General features: G+C 34.6%; 1 protein-coding gene across 1 annotated transcript in view; it reads left to right on the top strand.

Annotated features, from left to right (window-relative positions):
- Positions 1–22,397, top strand: part of sorcs3a (sortilin related VPS10 domain containing receptor 3a) — a 273,164-nt gene that overhangs the window by 219,679 nt on the left and 31,088 nt on the right. Inside the window, exons 12-21 of the mRNA XM_006630827.3 lie at positions 981–1,057; positions 2,521–2,612; positions 4,440–4,547; positions 5,395–5,512; positions 6,356–6,489; positions 12,166–12,279; positions 13,948–14,119; positions 19,032–19,218; positions 20,848–20,981; positions 21,233–21,356. Of these exons, the coding sequence (XP_006630890.2) occupies positions 981–1,057; positions 2,521–2,612; positions 4,440–4,547; positions 5,395–5,512; positions 6,356–6,489; positions 12,166–12,279; positions 13,948–14,119; positions 19,032–19,218; positions 20,848–20,981; positions 21,233–21,356 (1,260 nt within the window). The remainder of the gene's footprint in view (positions 1–980; positions 1,058–2,520; positions 2,613–4,439; positions 4,548–5,394; positions 5,513–6,355; positions 6,490–12,165; positions 12,280–13,947; positions 14,120–19,031; positions 19,219–20,847; positions 20,982–21,232; positions 21,357–22,397) is intronic.

Genomic DNA, 22,397 nt, shown 5'->3' on the forward strand with positions numbered 1-22,397 from the left:
TTTTTTAGAAAACCTATTTATGATCAATGATTCACACATATTTAAACAACTCTCAGGTCAAGAGATAAAAATTAGATTTGTAAAATCTTTGTTATCTGGGATTTATCATGGACTATTAAGGAGTGATTAAACCTGTAGTAACTGACTAGTGCTAGACTGTATATTAATTGCATTTTGATTCTTCTTATCTACATAAGATCAATAAAAGCATAACGTACATATTTATAAAATGTCACTTCCTGCCCCTTAACCCACGAACAGTAAGATTTATGTTAACAATGTACAGGTACTGTGTATGGTCTGTAGTTATAATATATAAGTTTTAAAGTATTGAAAAATAACATTCCAAATTAAATTTTGCTCCAAAATTGTGCATTGCATTGACATTTTGTGCTCCTTGTATATTCATGGGCTACAGCAGTAACTGCTACAGGCACTGAAAAGACCTGGTCTGACGTGATGTTGACGTGATTTGAAGATGCTTTTGTGACAGGGGGGCTGATTTATTGAACAGCCCCAGTGTTGTTTAAGGCCAGATGACAAAGTGAATTATACAAGTATGTGGGTATCAACACACATACATACACAGGAAATACAGTAGTTGACATGTCTAACAGCCTTTACAGGGTCAGACAGTTTGGATTTGTCTCTTCAATGTTTCTTAGTGGTTGAAAAACAATGTTTGGATTGAAGGGATGATATAAAACGGGGACACGGGGAAATAAATAAGTATTAATGAAAAAGACCTGACATGAGCTTTGGTTTGTTGACATTTTAGGTTTATTCAATAATCTACTGAGATCAGCTTCACCTCTACAAATTCACACTATTTTATTTACATTTTTGTTTTTTTTCTCTCAATAAATCCATTGATATTACTCTACAATGTTGCACATAGTAAAAGGGATAAGCTCCAGAACCTGAGATAATTATATATTAATATCTTTGCACATCAAAACATTGATATATTTCCTATGCAGGTAATATTGGTGCTGAGCTTTCACACAAGAACATTGGAATGTTCATATCATCAGATGCTGGAAATAACTGGAGTCAGGTGAGATCTAAATGCCCATGAGATCACTATTTTACCCCACAATAATGCTTTATTATATTTGCAATTATATAATTAAATATAATCATATAATGTAGAGAATTCTAACTACTTTTTTCCCAAGGTCAGCTTTATAGTTATACTTAGCTCAAGGTTACATTTCCCTTGATAAATGCACAGACTGTCAGTGAACAATGCCTACTGTATCTATTTGGTGTATTATTTGCTAGTACTTAAGTATGTAGTAGTATTTCATATGCTAACTGAAAAATGAAGCGTCAATTTTTTGGAGTGGATTGCTCTTTTGCAGAGCAACTTTAAAGTCTTGCCTTTACTTAAAAATTCCATTGATACAAATATGGATAAAGCACGGCTCTCCTTTTTTATTCCTCTCTCATGATAGATTTTAATAAGACACCATTAGTGATATTCTAGCAATAGTATACTGTATGAGGAGCAAGGGGGGATTTTCCTACTAAACAAAAGAGTGCAGAAAAATATTACCCATTTTAAGCTAAATCTGTCAAGTGCTCCAAATTACTTGAAGCCAAGATACTGCAGAATTACAAACACATCCTCAGGGACTGCTTTAAAATGAACCCTGGACAGTTTCTATTAACGCACTGTACATACAGTAAAAAATAATAATATGACATTTTCCTGAAGCAATTACAAATTCTTTGAGTCAGCTTAAGCAGGAATCTTTTCAAATTCCTGTAAACTTTTAAAGACATCAGATTGCATTTTTTAAGTAATGTGATTATTATTTTCTTTAAAAAATCCCTGTAGTGTTTATTGTACAAAAAAATATGTATTTTGCTTCTTGGTTTTGCATTTTAAACAGCTATAACTCTAATAGTAGTGTTTTTGTTGTTGTTGTTTATTTTTTTCATGTTGTAAGCTGAAATAGTTTACCTGCACAAACGTCATATGTGTTTTACTTTTGATTGCTTCTTATGGAAATAAATTCTTCTGTCACTGTAACATTAATAGACTACTTTGTCCTACCCCCTCTGGTATAAATTAATTAAATCCATGCTGAAATCTTATGAACTGTAAATAAAACAGTACTCCCAATATCTGTAAAATATATTTTTTTAAATAGTTAACAATTGTATTCATGTAGATGACTTGTAGCTATTATTTAAAAGTACGTAGTGAAAAAAAAACATAATTAATTTGCCATCCTTAGCTTGTTTTGTGCTATCCTTATTGTGTACCAACATGCAGTTAGTAAGATTGTGGTGCCTCAGTGATGAATGTATTTGCCATTTTTTTTTAATAAAACATCTTGTTCTATATCAGGATTTTCTGATGATAGTGTATGTTTTATTTTGAAGGGATTAAAAGAAATGTGTACAGGGCAAAACATTCCTTGTCTTATCAGAATTGTGCACCACGTGGTTTCACTGCACATTCTATCGTGTATGTGGGTGATTTGCACCTGTGCTTCTGTTTTCTCTCAGATTTTTGAGGAAGAGTACAGTATCTGGTTTCTGGACAAGGGCGGTGCTCTGGTGGCTATCAAACAAGCAACAGCACCTATCAGACATTTGTGGTAAGGCCAAAGCACTCTAGAATAATGTACAATTATTAAAATGTAAATACTATTATCTAAAACGGAGGCAAAATAATTACATTTTAATTGAGATTTTTAAAAGTGTACACCACTAGAATTTAATATAGTGATGTTGATTTCCCCTATAAACCCTGACAATTTAAAATGTTCTGAAACTTAATTGAACTGTGGAAATGTGCCATTTAGATGTATTTGACAAAAATCCTTTTAAATTTATTTCAGTAAGCAACATACATTAGCCTAATAGGCTCAAGAGTTTACTGCTTATTAAAGCATCTGGAAATGGGTAACAAGATGGGTACAATACACATCACCCTTTCTGATGCATGTTTGAGAATAATGAAATGAACTATGTCTGTTTTATTTTCAAATGGTGCCTTGTGTTGTGATGTACACGTGGAATTTAGAATGAGTGGTGTGCCTATGTTGATCTTTATGAACAGACTAATAATGTAAATGATTTTAAAATATGTCTGAAAAAATGCAGGGACATTTTAAAAGTATTGCGTCAGTACTGCCCAGAGGAGAAAGTGTAGAGTTCATTGAACACTTGTTCTTGTTTCCTGAATTTTTTGTGGCAGAATTTACAACTTCAACTTTGTGGGAGTGAATCCACAATAGTGAGCTAGCAGCATGCTTTACACTTCAAATTTTTAGTTCACTGTTAATCTAATGCCGAAGTTCCAGCTAGAGTACTGTATCTGAAGAAAAATGACCAAGTCTTTTTGTAGAATATATTGCATCAAACATTTCCAGTCCAGCATACTGTTAAAGGATGCATGTCAAAGTTTTGTGTGTTGTCAGTTTTCACAATGCTTTTAGGTTGATGAAGGAGAACGCAGGTTTGAAGTAACAAGGGGGTTTTTCTGTCCTAGTAAGGATTTTATGTTGCTTCACTGATGTTACACAGGCACTTCAAGGTATGTACTTTTGAAGTACCCCTGATGAGCTGTCACAATCAATCAAGGCAAGGGTTTAGGATGAAAGTTAAAAGTCTTATATTTTGTTTGATTTTTTTTAGGTATCCAATCATGAAACATTATTTCTCTTTGTTGACTAAACTGCATGCACATCATATTTACGGTATAGTTTATTCAGTTTGGTCAACATTTTATCCTGTTTAATCTTCATGCTGTTGCATATATATTTATATAAAAAAATTAGTTTATTGCTTCTACTTAAGTTGTGTATTTCTAATAAAATGTTTCAATATTATGTAGTTCCATTCTGTATAGGCTTCACAAAAGAAGTGATCCAAGGAAGTGTATATAATTTACACCGTAATGCTGAAATGATGAGCAATAGGACACAGAACAACATTTTTCCCCTATGACTTTTACAGTGTATGTACAGCTTTTTCAGGTGGTATTTTTTGCCACACTAAGTACACAAAAAGATGGACCTTAATATACACAAAGCATGAGGAATTAAGAAAATGAAAAAACCTATAAATTATTAAATTATTAACACACTAGCAGAGGGTTAAACAACTGAAACATTGTTTTTACCTCTTTCTAAATTCCAGCATGTAATTAACTTGTAAAACTTACAATGTGTTTACTCTTAGATTGGTAATGGTTGATAGGTATTTTGTCTGTGAACCTGAGAATTCCTGACATCTTACAATTATACTACACCAGGCTGTTTTCTTGAATCAAGCAGATGCATGCAACTGAAGAATTCATCTGTACATATTATTCCTTATTTCAGAAATGTATATCTCTGACACCTCCAGTAATTAAAATGAACCCACTATGTTTATTTTTTGCTTCTTGTTAGCAAAGTTTTTTTTTATGTGTCAAACAGGATAAGTTTTGATGAAGGGAAACAGTGGAGCAGATACAGTTTCACCCTGGCGCCTTTGTTTGTCGATGGAGTGTTGGTAGAGCCTGGGACAGAAAGTCAGATAATGACGTAGGTGGAAATGGTTCTGATGCTTCTTTGCCTTCTGAACTACTGTAGGTCTTCTTGGTGTTAAATTATTTGAAATTGCTTTTACTTAACCTCCTCTATTTCACTAGACTGTGATGTATACAACGAAGGCCATTCTTTAAGACACAAATCTGCAATCACAAATTGATTCGTAAGGACTTTCAGTTTTTACGCCAATTGAATACGCTATGAGACAGAATGATAACAACTAGACAATCATTATTTATACTGGTAAATAAGTTAGTGGAACCTTGAGAAAAATGCTAAGCACCACAGAATTGCTCTAATAGTTCCCCTTGATATATTACTTCACTTGCTGTCGCTGTAATTATTTCAACTATCAGTATGTTAAACTATAATAAAAACAATTTAATCTGCTGGTCACAAACCATTACCAGTACAGTGAATATCAATAAATCCCAGAAAAAGACAATACATTCTAAAATATATAAGATAATATAATTTGGTCACTGTGACAGAAGGTGAAGTGGATCTGCTGTTTTGTTTCAAAGGAAGCTGTCACTTGAAAAACTACAAACAGTACAGCTGACTGTAAGCATTGCACAAAATTAAAAAAAGTGATATTTTATTGAAATGCATAAACTTGATTTTAAAAGACTTGTAATAGTTTCTGGATAACATGTAGACTAAAACAGTTTAAAAGATTATTTGTAATGATTGATAAATGTTACAAACCTACTGAAGTAAACAAAAGGTAATATTTTCTATATATTGATAGTGTTTTGAGATTGTATTATACCATAACCTGCCACTGCAAAACCTTAAATTAGATTCTTGAATTTATGACTATTGTTTTTATTTTTTCAAGGTTTTTTGGACACTTCAGCCATCGTTCTGAGTGGCAGCTTGTTAAAATAGATTACAAGTCCATCTTTACTAGGAAATGCACCGAAGGAGATTATCAGACATGGCACCTACACAATCAGGTAAAAATGAATAAGTAGGGCAATTACATAGAAAATATCTGTGAAATTTTGACATATTAATCCAACCTTTGGAATATTAGTGCACTTAAACAGTCGTCTGTTCAAGTGCTAGAGTAGAAGAAAGCTACAAGGTGGTAGGGATTAGAAACTGTTACAAAAAGAAATGAAAATAACATTTCTGATGCACTAGTACAGACCATTATCAATGAAGATGCTCTAACAAGACCTAATCAAAATAAACAGCACACAATGTTTTTTGTAAATCAGTCTCCAAGGCAAAATTGCCTTTGAAGCTGTTTTGGCTGTAAGAGGTTTGGAATATTTTTAAACTCCATGGCTTGTCATCTTAAGCCTCTAGGTAGACCCTAGATAAAGTCAATGTAGTCTTTGAATTTCTTGTTTTAAGTTGGGAAGGCTTAGAGAGCCTTAGCCCATCCTAAGAACCTTAATCAGAGTTAGATTCTTATTTGGTTCTGTTATGGGAACTATGTCAAAAGCAAAACATCCTCAGAGACTAAATTGATCGAGAAAAAAACAGTATGTGCTAAAACCATTTTTCTCTTTTAGTTATTAAATGTTTGTTGTTCCAAGTAGGGCATCAAACCATTCAGAATCCATTGCTTGGTCGTTTCCATCTGGCCCTGTCTCTTTGTGTAAAATTGTGTATCCAACTTCAATCCTGAAATTGCTGGATTTTTCTCTTGATTTCAATATATGGCTTTAGGGCTTAGTCTTTTGTCAAGATTGATTATAAAGTTATCAAAAATAAAGAAACAGAACTTTTGTGGACTTTTAAGATGTTAGCAGAGTAAGCCCTTAATGTGGACCAATTTACTTTTGCAGGGTGAACCTTGTGTTATGGGAGAAAAACAGATCTACATGAAGCGCAGACCAGGGAACCACTGCATGCTGGGAAAGGACTACTCCAGAATTCTGTCTGCTGAGCCTTGTATCTGTAGTGCCTCAGACTTTGAATGGTAAGAAAGTGTACTGTACAGATGCAGCCATTCAAAATGCACGGAGTACGCTGCAGTAAAATGCGGTAGGGATGGTGCATCATACCCCATTATACCACATGCAAACTAGATTATGATAATAGTATCCTGAAGCACTGTGAAAGACCGTGTAAAACCGCCAGCAGGAGCTAATAAACCTTAACGTCTCATGTACAGCATTTGAGCTGTCGCCAGAAAATGCCTGGTTTTGAATCTCGGCCACTGCTGAGGGACAATCTTTTTCCAATTAAGAATTTAAGTTTTACAGTATATCTAGAAAGAGAAGGTTATTACCATCATTAGGAAGATTTTCTTCTTTCAACAGCATCAGCATTTACAGTTTAAGGAATACCAAGAGCTTTCAGATGATACTTTAAGTGTGAGAAATGTTTGTGAATAGCACATGTTCAAATTCTGAACAGAAAATTCAGGGAAAGAAAAGAAATCTGTAAACTTCCCAGGTATCTCCTCTGTGGTGTTATAGCAACAAACATGATTTTCTTATACAGTCTAGACTCAAACTACCAAAGTCTGTAGGACATATCCTGTGCTGTATACCTTAACTGGTTGAGTCACATGGGAACACCACCCTGGTCTTTTTAAAATTTTCTATTATTACTGTTTAAAGCTTACAAGGTTTTATTTTATGTCAAAATAAACATTTTCATTTATTTTAGAAGCCATATGGCACCGATGTTTAATCTTGACTTCAGAAAGCAGGGAATAATGAGTTTTTGATCCAAATGTTTTTGAATTTGTCTATTACACTTAAAGAACTTTCTGATTTAATGACCTATTTGTTTTGTCAGTGTCTTGTTTAAATTCAACTAAACAGCACCTCAAAAGGTACTTTCTATGTAGCAAACTTGGATACAACTGAAAGCACTCTTCAATGCAGCTGTTCACTGAAAAATGTGCAAACCATTATGTGCGATATTGTCTAATGAAAAGAGTTAAAAGTCATTAAGATCTATAATGTTTTTATTTTTGCTCCTGAAGATTATGATGGACTTAAAAGCCAGGAAACTTCGAAACTACATTATCCAAAATTACTATTTGTAATATTTCTACACACTATTTCTAAATGGGGTTATTTTTCTGGTACATCATCCATATATCTTCTCTTGGATACTGTTAAATGGAAAACCATTGTAATCTCAGTTTAAGATGTGAAAAATCTCTCATTTGTAAAATATTGTAGGGTGTGCTGGCCAACATGTTCCATTCAAAATTGTTTATACATTTTTTATATGACAGTTTATGGCAATTCCTATTTTCTTCCTGGGGTCATATCTGCAATGACTGAATTCTAATAAGGAGTTGATGGAAAAAAGAAAGTCTTAAAAAATGTGAATATATTGGACCATTATGGTCTTCTTTACTCTGGAAGCAACACTGCTGGTATCGATTTTCTTCAGGCATGAATTGCAGAAGTATTGCTTATTTTTAAGGCTTATTTAAAATAAAATTGATTGAAGAGGAACCTTTGTCTCAGACATCATTGATGATCCAATAAGAAGAGAATTGTTCATGCTGAGAGCTTTGGAAATTTTGTACTGTACACCTTTTACAGGTGAATAATCCCATTGGAGGATAACTGCTTGTAATTGCAGATACCCTTACATCAATGGGCTCTTCTTCCAAAATATTTATCAGTGATTAAAATAGAATACTCTGTTCCTTCTTTTGTTTTTCACAGTTTAACAGACTGCAACGGAATTTGAAAAAAAAAAATCTAATTATGAAGTTACTGTACCTTTAAACAAAAGAGTATCATTAATTGAACTGTATTGTTATTATTATTATCTGGTAACTTGTCGTTTAGTTAGATTGTGACAAGAATTGACATTCTATCTGGATGGCTAGTGCTGAGCTTAATGGTGCAACTATTAAAATGTGAACAACTACATGGACTCTTCAATTTAAATCATAAATGAGATAAGGTTGAAATATGTGATAGCAATGTTCACATAGTCATCAAGGATAAAGAAGATGCGACTATTGAGTAGTATCTTCTTTTTATTTTTTATATAGACGTTTTGGGGAAATGGGAACAACCAAGCCACTGGTTCACAACTTATAATTGCCTATTTATTTCACATTTTACCTCATGCATCCCTCCTTTACCTCATTTTGACTATTGGGGCTACCCCTTGATTAATTCCTCATTTTGTATTGGAGGAGTCTGGCCCTCAGTCAAGCAGGTTAAACTAACTGTCACTATACATTAAAGACATTAAACATCCTCAAATGCAACTAATACTTAGGTATCATCATTCCTCATGAGAACATGACAAGGAATTTCTTTTTCTGTTAAATGAGTGTTATGCATACCCTGTATGTTAAATTTCCATTTCTTCAATTTGTTTGTGATTGTGTAGAGTATTTTGAACTATTAATTTGCTTAACTGAGAAATGTAATCAAACTAAATTTAGTTGAATAAATGAATGAAAAATAAATCTCTTTCTACACACTGAAACTCACATAATTAGTTAAATGTTATGTTGAGGAAAGTTCTGCATGTGGAAAAAACATAACCAGAAGAAAGGAGGAGACAGCAGTTCCTAGATATTTTGTAATTGCTCCATGCCAGGTTTAATCATGCTGAGAGCATTAACTTCCCACAGAATTTCTATTTTGTATGCAAATATTCTGTTTTATGCTTCTCTTGGTTTAATGAACTTTCTGCCTCCCTCTGTGGACCCTAAGACATGACGACATTTAATCAGATCCACTGTGCAAAAACTGATGACCAAGTGGACTCCTTTCTTGCCCCACTTCTTAAGACATGACAAGAAAAAGGTGAAGAGGAAGGTTGTAAGCTCTGTTGGGTGTAGTGCCATTATAATTGGAAACAAAGTATCTGCAGGGAGTCAGAGCGTTCCTCCTAGAGAAAGCCTCTTCATTCACAATCTGGTGTACAATTTCAGTAATGGGTAGGAATGACCTCTGCCTCAGAAAAAAAAAATGTGTAGCCTTTTACTTTTTTTCCCGGCAATAAAAACCTGAAGAGCTCTGAATTCAAGGTCTCACCCCACATAATAATTAAAGCATTTGCCCAAAGGTTATCTTAATGCACAACTGTCCTTATTTGTTGTTTAGCTCTCAGTGCAAAATATCTTAAATGTATTATCCCTGTAGGGATTATTTTCTTCAGTTAATAATTACATTGGCAATTGTTTGTTTTTATTATTTTGCATTATGTTATTTTACAACAAATCATAGCATTACTAAAAAATGATTCCTTTATATATGGAGGGTATTGGTTCAAATATGCCACTCTGGTTTACATGCAAAATGCTGGTTGTATTATTGGTGACATTACATTGTAGGTGCTGCAAATGATACTTTAAAATTACATGATGAAAAAACTACTAAGAATGAATTAAGTATTTACAGTATACTGTATGTGAGAACATGCTACCTCATATTATGAACATGTAAGTAGTTACAAGGGGTCACTTACTAGCAGGGTTAACAACCTTCTATTAATATCTTGTCAATGTACCAACATTATAAAGATATACTAATGTAATTTACGTCTCCTATTCCAAAGAATTACTGGCATAGTTTGCCTTTCGAAGGGCTATTGGACTAGAGACTATCTTCCTTACCTCAAAAGTGTGCTAGATCTGGTAGCCAACTGTCAGCTGTGCTCCAATACTTCTGTGGCAAAGGCAATGTAACAGCTGTTACTTCTGAATGATGATATCAAAATATGGAGGTATGGAACAGCATGCCCCTTAATGGCCCAGTGAAAAGCAGTTGTTTGTTCATTAGTCTCAGTTGCTTATGTGGTTCTGAAGGTAGGGACTAAGTGGTTGACCTCATGTATGTTTTCACAATTTTGAAGTGCCTTCACACACCATTTGAGATGTGTGGGCTGGCCAGTATTGTCCATAATTCACTTGGGAGGTATGTCTGGATAGCAGAAAAAAAATTGTATTTGATACACAGTATAATAGGTCTCTTCGAGCTAGAATACAAATTCCTTAAAAACACTTTTTAAATATATAGTTACATCTTATAGAGATTATTAGCATTCATGTGTCATATACTACCAGGTGTGGTATTTATGCAGTGAAATCTTATGAGTTACACATGACTTAAACCCTGCAGAGGTTAGATAACTTCAAATAAACAACACAGACACAACAGCTGATATGCTTTTATCTTTTGTTGCTGAATATTTCTCTGTTAGCTTGTGCTCCAAGTTGCTTCATAACCTGAATGTCATATTTTTTTAAATAACTATGATACTTTCTTATTGAACCACTAATAACTGATAAGTCCCAGAGAAAAATTATTTAATACTTGACATGCTACCTCAAAATATCCTATATTTTTACTATGAACCTTATTTTAGATCAGTCTTGCAGCCTAGTTTAATTCAGATATGACTTCTGTCTTTCACTGTGCCATTTGGGAAATGTATAAGTATGATAACCTGAAAGTTAGATAAAAAATATATAAAATTATTCAGATCTCCATATATGATTTAGGTGTCCTTGTAAGGTTTACTTTAAATTCTTTCCTTTAGGTTTACTTAAAGAATTAATAGTACTTTACAATATTGAGGACAAAAGAAAGGTTGCTAATGAAAGGTGGCCATCCAACCCACCTAGCACATTTGGAAGTTAGTAGTTAATGGATACATGGATCCCGTCCAGCTTTTTTCCTGAAATACTGGCTTCAACAACATGCCTGGGTTTGTTTTAGGCAAAGACATCATTTTATTGCACACAAGTGCAACTGGTAAATCAGATTAATTTTACAGAAAAACTAATATGAATAGATAAGTGTGAGTCTGATAAATGATCTGCTTACAAAATTAGTGAAATGTATAAATACTTTTAAAACAATGAAATCTTTCTTTATGAGGTGTAAAATATTATGCACTTTTGATCACAAAACTAGACAGTGAATTAGCTGTACTAGTTTTAACAGCACCTTTATATGCATGGAAGGATTCAAATTTGACTTCAAACTCCTACCACATACTGTAGCTATTACTTTAGTGATAAAGTTTCTAGATTGTTTTTACATGAATCAAGTATGTACTGTATACAGCAAAAATCTGAGACTAGTTATTTTTTCTGTGTGGCTGCATTCTATCCTGTCACTTTGATTTATCCAAACTGGCATGGGACATTTTCTAGCTAGCAGGGTACAAGCATGTCTGCACGAATTTTAATTATAGTTCAGCTTGTAGGCATAATATATTATGATAATGTTGAATCATTTATTAATACTGATTAAATGTCACTTTCATCTACATGGGAATCACATCCACAAGGTTGAATAACTGTTTGTTCCCTCTATATGTCAATCATTTGTCAGAAACATCACTAACTTATCAATTGCTGAACTATTGGGAACTTTAATAAGAAAAGCAGCTTTGGTGTGTGGGGGCTTTCCTTTTTTTTCCAGATGCAGGCCTGGATACAAATTAAAAGTAAAATGTTAAATAAATTCAAATTAGGTTTTACATTTTACATTTACACCCATCCTCCATTTCAGTTAGCCCATATTAACATCAAGTCAATTTTTCAACCCCTTACCAGCTACTGTATCTAATCTGTTCAAAAGCTGATGTGCAACACCAGTTTCACCTGTTTTCCAGACTGACATTTCTCAATGTTGTTTTTGTATCTTAGTGATTACGGGTTTGAGCGTCGTGGAGATGGAAAGTGCTCTCCTGCCTTTTGGTTTAACCCTACTGCAGTATCAAGAAGCTGTAGCCATGGGCAGAGCTATCTTAACAGCACTGGGTAAATACTGAAGAATCGGCATTGAAAACTGGAATGTGTTCCTTTTTCTCCATAGTCAGATGTCTTAATGCTATTACAAAGGCTTACTGTACATTGCCCCCCATGAAAGTGTGGTGATTGGCCTTTTTAAAGTTACTGGATATGTAGCCTACAGTCAACATCATAGATGCGTTTCTTTGAAAGCACATAATATAAGGCACTGTAATCATGTTTGATTTCTTTGATTTCATAATGATACTAAAGGGTTTCCGTAAATCATTTCCTGTTCTGAACTTGTATCAGGTTGGCCTCATTATCACCGCAATAGTCTGATTTACTGGGATTCACTACTGTATATATTTAATTTACATCATCTAAAAATGGGAGGAATGGTGGCCAACTTAAACAGTACCATTCAAGACAGTATGAAGTTGGAACTAGATTCCCACCTTCTTGAGAGTCCACCTAATTCTTTGTTTTGCTGTGTCCTAAATGAAGGTCTGTATTGTTTAATTGAACTTGAGTTTTCCTGCAAAAGTAATAATAATACACATAAGAATACAAAGTGTACAGTATGTTTCAATAGGTACTTTCTAAGCAGGCTTAGTCCCTTTTGCTGTTCGTTATTAATAAATGAGGAAAGTGCTGTAACAAATCATGTATATTTTTCTTTTAAATGATTTTTTAATTACATTATCTGTTTAGCTGGAGGACTTAAATAGGGATCTCATCTACTTAGCAGGGAACAATTTAATATTATGATTTTGAATTCATTTTATTTTTTCATTTCTTTATTAAAAGATTTTAATTTTAAACCTTCAACAGCTACATGTTACGATATGTATATATATAAAAATGGGTGAGAGATGCATGTCGCTTTGTTGATCTTCTGAGTCACTCATCCAACATTATTGCAAAAGGGAGAAGAAGAAGAAGTCTGATGCTCACATTTTGTATTTCTTAGCGGGTGTCTTAATCCATCACAGGCAAACTGTTAGCTTTTATCCAGAACAAAACTAATTGAAAATTAGGTGCTCACCTGTCTTGTATAGTTAGCAGGTTTAGACGGACACTTGAAATAAAATGCTTCAGTTTAAAAGGCTATTGTTAAAGTACAGTATAAAGGTGTGGCCTATGCATCTGAAATACAGATTCTTCACAAGTGGATTAAAAATTAAATTCAGCTTTCCAGTTAGTCAAATTGAAGAATGATAATATTTGTAAGAGTTCCCTGGCTGTATATCCCAAATACTTTCAAGCCCACCCCCTCCCTTCCATGCTTATAATATTTAAAGCAATACTGGGCAACATAAAATAAGTCAACCTGCTTCTCATAACAACCCCAAAACAAACAACATTTCAGAAAACATAAATAACTTGGATGCCTGAAAGGCTCTCTTGCATAAAGAAATTAGATATTCATTATTTTTTTGCCACTAAGGCTTTTCTGACAGGGCTTCATGTGGACTGCCATTTTTATAAAGTACGTATTTGCCGCACGTATGTGTACTTCAAGAAGACCAGAGAAGACATGTATTTAATGCTTCCACTGACAATTAACAGTTTTTCGGGACATTTTAAAAATGTATACCATGAGGAACTATTCATAGATGTAAACACTATATCCCTTTGCAGATTTCATTAAGAGATTTTCCTTGTGTTTTTGTGGTATTTTTGACTGTTTGACAGCTACCGTAAGGTGGTGTCCAATAACTGCACTGCTGGGGTAAAGGAGCTGTACACAGCAAGGAGGCAGCAGTGTCCTAATCGGCCTCCTAGGGGCCTCCATCTCGTCACCAGTGAAGGAAAGCTGACAGCCACCCTGAGTACCAACGTCACTTTCCTCATCTTTCTGGAAGATGTGAGTCAATCATTAAATCATACTGATATACTGTACTTGTCATTAATTTAAAGGCCAGCTTCTTTCAGTAACTGAACATCTCACTGGCACAACATGGTGCATTGTGGGCTCTCTTCAATACTATGAAATCCATCAGTGTACTTACGTATCATGTGGATGGGGTCAGCTGCTCTGTTTGAAAGCCTGTGTTCTGTTTTGGATACAGTCCTGAGAAAACAGATAGGGATATGAAGGTAAATTGCAAGACCCTGTACACTTCACATGCAGGTTATGTGACTTCAGTTTCTGTGAAAATTAGACAGTAATTTATTTTCTTATGCCATTCATAAACATCTGTTATTTTTAGTTCTCTAGTAAGACTAGTGTCACGGACGTCCAAAGGCACAAACCGTGGGGAGCAGGAGAGCGGAAAAAGACCCATATGCGTAGCGGCGAGACGGGAAAAAGGCCCGGGCTCATAGTGCAAAGAGTTCAGGATTGCCGTATAGAAACCTATGCCCTCAGGGAGCGGACGTGGGGCGCCCTGGTGCTAGGCGGGTCTCAGGACATCCGAACGTCAATGCTGAGCGAGGACAGAATGCAAGACCCGGAAATATATAGCCCAAGGGAAAGAGAGGGACAGGAAGGACAGCAGACTGGAAACTAGGGACAGGACAGAGAAGGAGCGCCCTCTGGCTGCAGAGGGCGTGACAACTAGGTTCTATTTACAAACTGATTTTCTACCCTTCAGAAAAAGCACAGCAATTTGGACATTAATAACAGGAAGGGACAAATTATATATATATATTCATTAATGACTCACTCTCTGAAAATCAGCTACCAACAATTACTATCTTCTAGAGGCAAAGCCTTATATATAAAGCCTTATGTACCCCAACCTCCCTAAAATGTCAGAGGGAAATAGATGTGTCAGCATGAAGGCAGTCCAGACACCCAAATGGAGCTGTTTAAATTGCCCTGCCTTGCAGAATGATTAGAGTGAGACCGTGTCTCAGCCCTGTTGTTAAATAAAGATGCTGAATATTGCTAGGGCATGCTGCTCCCAGATGGTGTTATACTAGTCTACATTAAAGTCAGAGGAATCTATTTCATTGATATTACAATACCACCCAGACAGCAGTCTTTCAGCAAGTGAGACGTAAGTGTTCTCTCTTGAGGTCTTTCTTGTGACACAGTTGTCATATCACAGCATGATAAGTTGAAGAATTGAAACCCATTTCTGTTTTAAAGAGAAGAATTCCATGATATGAAAAGGTATGGAGGCTGGAGCTAGCATCCTCATACAGTACCAAGAGTCTTCTTCATTTATAAATTCTCTAGCTGAATTCAGCTTTAATTTATATTCATGAAGCCCGCAAGAGTGGAATTTCTTGGTCTGAGCTAATGGTCCTAAATATTTAATGCACAGTACAAACTGGCACGGCAATTTTAGAGAATTTCCCTCGATTTGATTAGAAAGTTAAGACCAAGGTTATGCTATCTAATAATTTTTAATACTCCGCAAAGGAGATAAATGAAGCAAGATGGATTGATTATGCAACTGTTTTAATACCTGAATTTTTTTTTTTACTATAGGACTTTTACAGATGATTATGTAGAGTGTTTATTCATTGAACACTCAATTGTCACGCATGAAGATTCTGAATGTTCAGGGATTCGGACAAAAAAAAAATCTGCAGTTACATAATTTATACTAAACGTCAAGTATGATTCAACACAAAAAAGGCAGCCTATTTGCCTGAAGCAGAAGAGAAAATGTGTTTTAAATTGTCAAATGGCAGTTACATTTCTGACTATGCAGTGCTCAAGAGGAAGGAAGTTGCATGTGACAGAGGTGCAGATTATTTTCAGTTTGACAATAGAAAGAATAATTCCATGAAGGCAGATTAAAAGGCAGATTTTTGACCATACAGAACAAAAAAGACTTCAACATGTGTGTATTAAATGCAGCTTGGGTTGATATTTTTTCTGCACGTCACAAAATGTACAAATTGACTACGTTATGATAGAAGTATGCTTGATACTTTGTGAAAACTGAAGTTATAATGTGTGAGATAAGTGTAAAAAACCTTTAGCAATACAAAATAACAGCTGCATAAGTAGGGTCTATTCAAACTTATTAAAGGATGTGTGGGCATTGTGCGGGAATCCAAGTCCAGACCATCACTGAAAACTCAATACTGTGAGATACTCAATACATGAGCCAGACTCTGAGGTAGAAGAGCCCCGCCTAGCTGTACACTGGTGTATTCTGCTGGAGACACCATGCTCGGGTAGGGTAACCCTGGGGTCATCTCTGTTATAAGGAGATTAACAATCCCTTGATGCCTCTTGAAGAAGAAAAAAAACTGAACAGAAAAACCACAGCATAATCCCAATAACTTTACACCCTGGGGCATGAATTGTGTATTTCTTATTTTTCCTAATTGATTCTTTCTTTACCTCCTTTTTTTAGAACCAAGTTTTAATTTCCTGAGCAGAATGGCATGAAAATGTCTCAAAGTCACCCACAGCATTCATGCATATTTTTATGGTCTATGGTGCTTGAAAAGAGGGCTCAAAATAAATATTTGCATTTGATATGATGCATTACAGCCTTTGCTTGTGTTACAAATTAATATCCCAATTGCATTGTGTTACAGTGTGCTGGAGGGAGAGTAAGGATTTGTGAGATGGTTCAGATAAGCAGGGATTCAGGGATTTGGAAGCTGAAGCAGCTGTAGCCACCAACACTTCCTCTAACTTTAAGCTTGCTGAGTGGCAGATGTAGCCTCGAGGGAGCCTGCAAATAGCACAGATCCATTGATTCATTAACAGAGACAGATTTAGTATCATAAAAGTGCAACCTGTAAGGTTTCTACTATATATCTTTATATATGTATATTCAAATGTGTGAATTTGAACATCTTTTCTACAAAATAAGTTTTTATACCTAAGTGGACTGTAGCGCATCTGCAGGGAGTTCTATCTAAAAAATAAGATGATAATCCCTGCAGATTTTATAGTATACAATGTGCGACAAGCCCTTTTTTATATGCATGTGTATACATGTAATAAATATAGGGTAATATTTACATGTACAATATGTTTGAAAATCACAAATATTATGCTCTTGATGTCTTTCATTTTTCACACAATTTACTAGAAAAACAATACCCATGATATTTCAAGGAAATGGAAATATATTTTTGGGGGCCTCAGATAAATCAAAAGTCAATCATGCAACTTGAAGGTTTCATGATCTCAAACAAAAACAGAACACGAGAACTTTGCAGAACAAATCAAACGGAGAGTAAAGGTTGATGTACAGTAAATGCCACTGTAAAGAGGGCCTGTGTTTGTGAATAAATAGTTTTCAGAAATTGATGAATATTAAACGTGTCCTCCCCTTTTGAATCAAAATCACAGTGGACTTGGAATAAGATCTAATATTGATCAAGAACTGCTTTTGTTTAAAATGGGTCACTATTAAGTGCTGGAATCAGAGCCAAGTGGTGTCATTGCAACCTTCAGTCCCTTGAGTGGCTTCATTGTTACTGACCTGAAGCCAGATCTCTAGATCATTGTGGAGGAAGCTATCAGGGAGACCCAAGGCTTTGGAAGTAGTTCTTAGTGTTATGCACTGGGTTTTCTGGTCACTTCAAAACTAGAAAGCTGCAGCTTCACCATCGTCATTCGATACTCTGTTCCTTGGACTTTTTTTTCCATGCAAGAGGGAGCAAGGTTAAAAAACTTCAGAGTCTGTTGCAGTTTGGACATGCATGTCCAAATAAAATGTATGGACTTACTGTACATAGTTAATCTGGCCTGTGACACTAAGGTTCCACTGTTCCGGCTTTTCCATCTCATGCAGTGCAGTACTTGTGCAGTACTGACCTTTGGATGTTTGGAGTTGGATGTAGCATGGCTGATGCTGGATGATTTTCGACTCAATGTCTGTTGTGTATTTTTGTTATGAGACTGTACACAATGGCGCAGTGGTTACTATTGCTGCCTCACAGACCTTGGGCACAGGGTTCCCAAGGACATACTGGTGGGTTAATTGGCTTCAGGGCAAATTAACCCTCATGTGAGTATGTACATGTTTGTGTCTTTGTATGCCCTGCAATGGGTTTTCTATCCAGAGTACAGTAATGTATGTCCTGTCTTGGACCTGTTGCTTGCCAGGATAGGCTCCAGCTCCTCGGCAATCCTTGGATAAAAAATTGGATACAGTAATGCAACGGAAAACTGCACTCACTCAACAGGGAAGTCTTCAAGGTGGATAAGGAACCTCTATATATACAAACTAATTTTTGATTAATTTGTGAAAATAAAATCATAGGTGAGAGGTTATAATTTCACTGTTACTGCCTCTGTAGGAACCACAACTTTGTTGAGCATCTCGTCAGAAAAAAAATACACACTATTAAGAAATATACCACCAAGTAAAATAATACAAAATAGCTATATCTTTCTCACAAACTAATAAAAAATCAAAAAGATGTCAACATTAACTGCATTTCAATAAAGAAAATGTGTTTTTCTTTCTTAGTCTGGATGATGGATTTTAGAATTCTTTGACATTTACAATGCACATAAAATGCATGTACAATCCTGAATTGCTTTCTTTGTGCTTCTGACAATAACATAATTTTGAGTTTGTTTCATATGGAAACCCTGGTGGTAAAATTGCAGTTTAAAAATTGCTCTATTTTACAAGCAGAGAACTTAGAATCAGATCCGTCTCAAGTTTTGAAAAACTCTGATACAAGATACATTATAAAACCTCTCTCCAGTTGTCAGCAGCACCAGATTCAGAATAACAAGGTGCCATTTGAAATTCAATCAGTGTGTATTTGTATCTAGAAGACATGACCCCTCAATGCATTGCTAAGACTTTACCTTAAATGAATGTCTTACTGGTCCACAGGGTGACTCCATGAGAATAAACATCCAGCTGGATTTCGGAGATGGCATTGCTGTGTCCTACTCTAATCTCAGCTTGACTGAGGATGGCATCAAACACGTCTACAAGACTGCTGGGATATACCGAGTGACTGCTCTTGCCGAAAACAGCCTGGGGTTTGATAGCACAACCCTCTACTTACACGTAACCTGTACGTAAATATAGATTGTTGCCTGTCTTTAAAACCTTTTCTACTAAGAGGGCTCATGTACATATTTTTCATCTAAATATTGATATTTTTAAAATACATATTGTAAAAATTTCTCTATGTGCATATTACTACAGTTTAGAGCATATACCCATTAAATATTTCAGTGTGCAGCCATAAGATCTTTACTTCAATGATAAACTACAGCATAAACATTCACAAGATGTTAATTAGCTAAATTTTAATAATTGTGTCTATCTGCTTTGAACATTCATATATATATATATGATTAACATTTTAATATCCCACTGTGACTTAACTATTACTAACCAATCCTGGAACAAAATTTATAGTCACTGAAATCCAAACAGCAAAAGCCTATTTGATTTTCTTATAATTTTATATTGATTAATTAATTAACATCATTGTTACATTAAATGATAGGTACTGGTTGGATCAAAAAGCTGTTACATGTAATAAGCAGTTGGGAAATACTTAAGAAACTTCAAACTTCAAAGTCTAACACTTTTCCTGTATAAAATGTTTTGAACTCCAAGCAATAAAAAAGTGCTTCTTTTCTTTTTACTTAAGCAAATAAGCACTCTGCTGTGGCCCTTTCTAGCAAATAAAGAGTGTCTGCACTTGGGAAATACTGTTGATTTTCTATAACATTACATTGTGAAAATGAACTGTGTAGTTTATTATTGTGTGTGGAGTCTGTGTACTTCAAGTGACTGTACAAGTTAAATATAAGAACACAATGACAATGCAGAGTGCACATACTATATGAAGAACAATTAAAGATGTTTTAATTTTTATGGACTTAAATATAGAAATTTGGATAAGTTACATTTGAATGTGGAACAGATTGTGCACCTCGACTTGATATGATGTTTTTCAGAAAGTAAATGTTTCCAGTTAGAAAGCAAATGATTTGAAAATTATTTTGTAAGTAAACTAAACCAGTTGTTGCCAGGCTCTGTACAGGAAGCACTATGTCACACACATTGATGATTCCCTCACTGTACATTTAAAGCGCAGAATAGATGAGCTTAGTGGAATCTCAGACATCCTTTTTTTGCCAAAAGCCTGGATAAAGCTTAGTTCCAGCAAAATAGGATGAACAATTGAAAGAAACACAGCGCTCGGATTCCAGGCTTGTATTTTTCATTCCAAGCAGTGTGAGGTTTTTTTACTGACATGTTCTATTTGAGTTGTGTTCTTTGTACCTTAGTCATGTATCCAAAACTTTGAAAAGCCCCTAAAGGGTGAAGAAAATGTAGAAGTTAATTAAAGCTGAGTATCCGCAAAGTTCACCTAAGTGTAGCTTAATTGCAAGTGAAGCCAAACACCCAATAAGAGGACTTTGTGTTAAATCTTTATTCTGGTATCATGTTCTCTTGAATGTTAAAAGCTAAAAGGCTGCCTATATTATGCTCTCAGGAAATTTAAGACCAAGCAGACAAATAATGACAAGTAATTTCAACACTTCTTTCCAACATATGTACCCCCAAAAAGGTTATAGTGATAATTTCATTTGTAAGCAAAATTGATATTATAATACTGCATCGTTTTAATGTGCATCGAAGTGCCATTTATATTTAAATAATTTTCATTTTCATGGATATCTAGGTCCAATTGAGCATGTGCATCTCTCTGCTCCATTTGTGGCTATAAAGAACAAGGAAGTTAACCTCACTGCTGTTGTGTGGCCAAGTCATTCAAGAACAATCACTTACTTCTGGTGGTTTGGGAACAGCACTGAGGTAAGTTGGTTTATGCCTTAACTGTCTGTTCTGCCTCAATTTGAATAGTAAAATGCTGAATTACCACCCATATATCATATTTTTATATCTTTCCAACATATCCAATAACGACAATTTGTAGGGAAAATGTTGTCAGTATCTTGGTTTAGTTTCTTAGTTTATTTTGTGGTTATCTGTTAGATAACAGCTTTTGATAAATCATCAGTCCATAGTTGCAAAATATATGTATATATTAATTTTCTCTATACTAGCCTTTGATAACCTTGGAGGGAAGCATCTCATATACTTTTTCCAAAGAAGGAATGAACACTGTTACAGTGCAGGTCTCTTCTGGCAATACCATACTACAAGACACAAAGACAATAGCAGTCCATGGTGAGTACTTCTTATTTTCTTAGGATTTTAAGTGTATAAGCACTATTTAAATACATATTTTATTTCAGCACCATTATCATTTTAATTTGCAGTTTATGTCTTTATTTCAAAATCTTATACAAGGGTTTTGGCTTTTAACTTATGAATGCGTAGCTTTCCATATCAGACATGTCAAAAATGTGTATCTCAGTGGCTATGAAGAAGTTTATAAATTACTGTCTAAAAGCAGTAGTTTTCTTTGTCACATTTTTCAAATAGTACATTACCTCAGAATCAAATACAGTTTATCAGGCTAGCTATTGCAGCTAAATAGGTAGCAGGATATATACCAATTTATTTAGACCATAAAATTATTATTAATTTCTGAATGAGTATAATGTGATTAATATATAGCTACACATATAACTTTACACTGTCATAGATATTCTCTGAACTGAATAGTATTTTTGTATTGTTCAATGAATTCTTAAGAAACACACAGCAGCCACATACTGTAGCTTAGCCTAGCAAACACATCACCAAACATGTAGATAAAGGAAAACTGAATAAGAAAGATTTAACTATGAACTGGTTGATGTGCTGTAAAATTCTAAAAATACAAGAAGACATCTGTTATTTATTTAAGCAAGTAGCAAGCCCACAGTCTACAAAACTTTCATGTACGCCACATACATTTTAACAAAAAAATGTAATTTAAATTGTAGGAAATTTAGCTCTCCTTTGTTTTTTACTTCTAATTTAATGTTGCAATATCATCACAATAAAATAAGAAAGAAGGCTACTGTTGCCAAACTGGTTTTAGCCTTATAAAATGTATATAATACTCAGTCAGAACCACATGTCTAATTTATGTCTCCAAATAGTTTTAACATACAGCTCAATGTTACACCTTTAAAGTTCATTTTGCTGATCTGAATCAGCTGATTAGTCAGTTACCTTGTGTCCACCCATGTAGTCTTTGGTTGAATCATCAGTGATTGTAGCTGCCTATTATATCACTGTGCATTATAATGAAGAAATTCTGTTATATATGGATATTTT

This window comes from Lepisosteus oculatus, chromosome 4 (assembly GCF_040954835.1).
Source record: "Lepisosteus oculatus isolate fLepOcu1 chromosome 4, fLepOcu1.hap2, whole genome shotgun sequence".
NCBI lineage: Eukaryota > Metazoa > Chordata > Actinopteri > Semionotiformes > Lepisosteidae > Lepisosteus > Lepisosteus oculatus.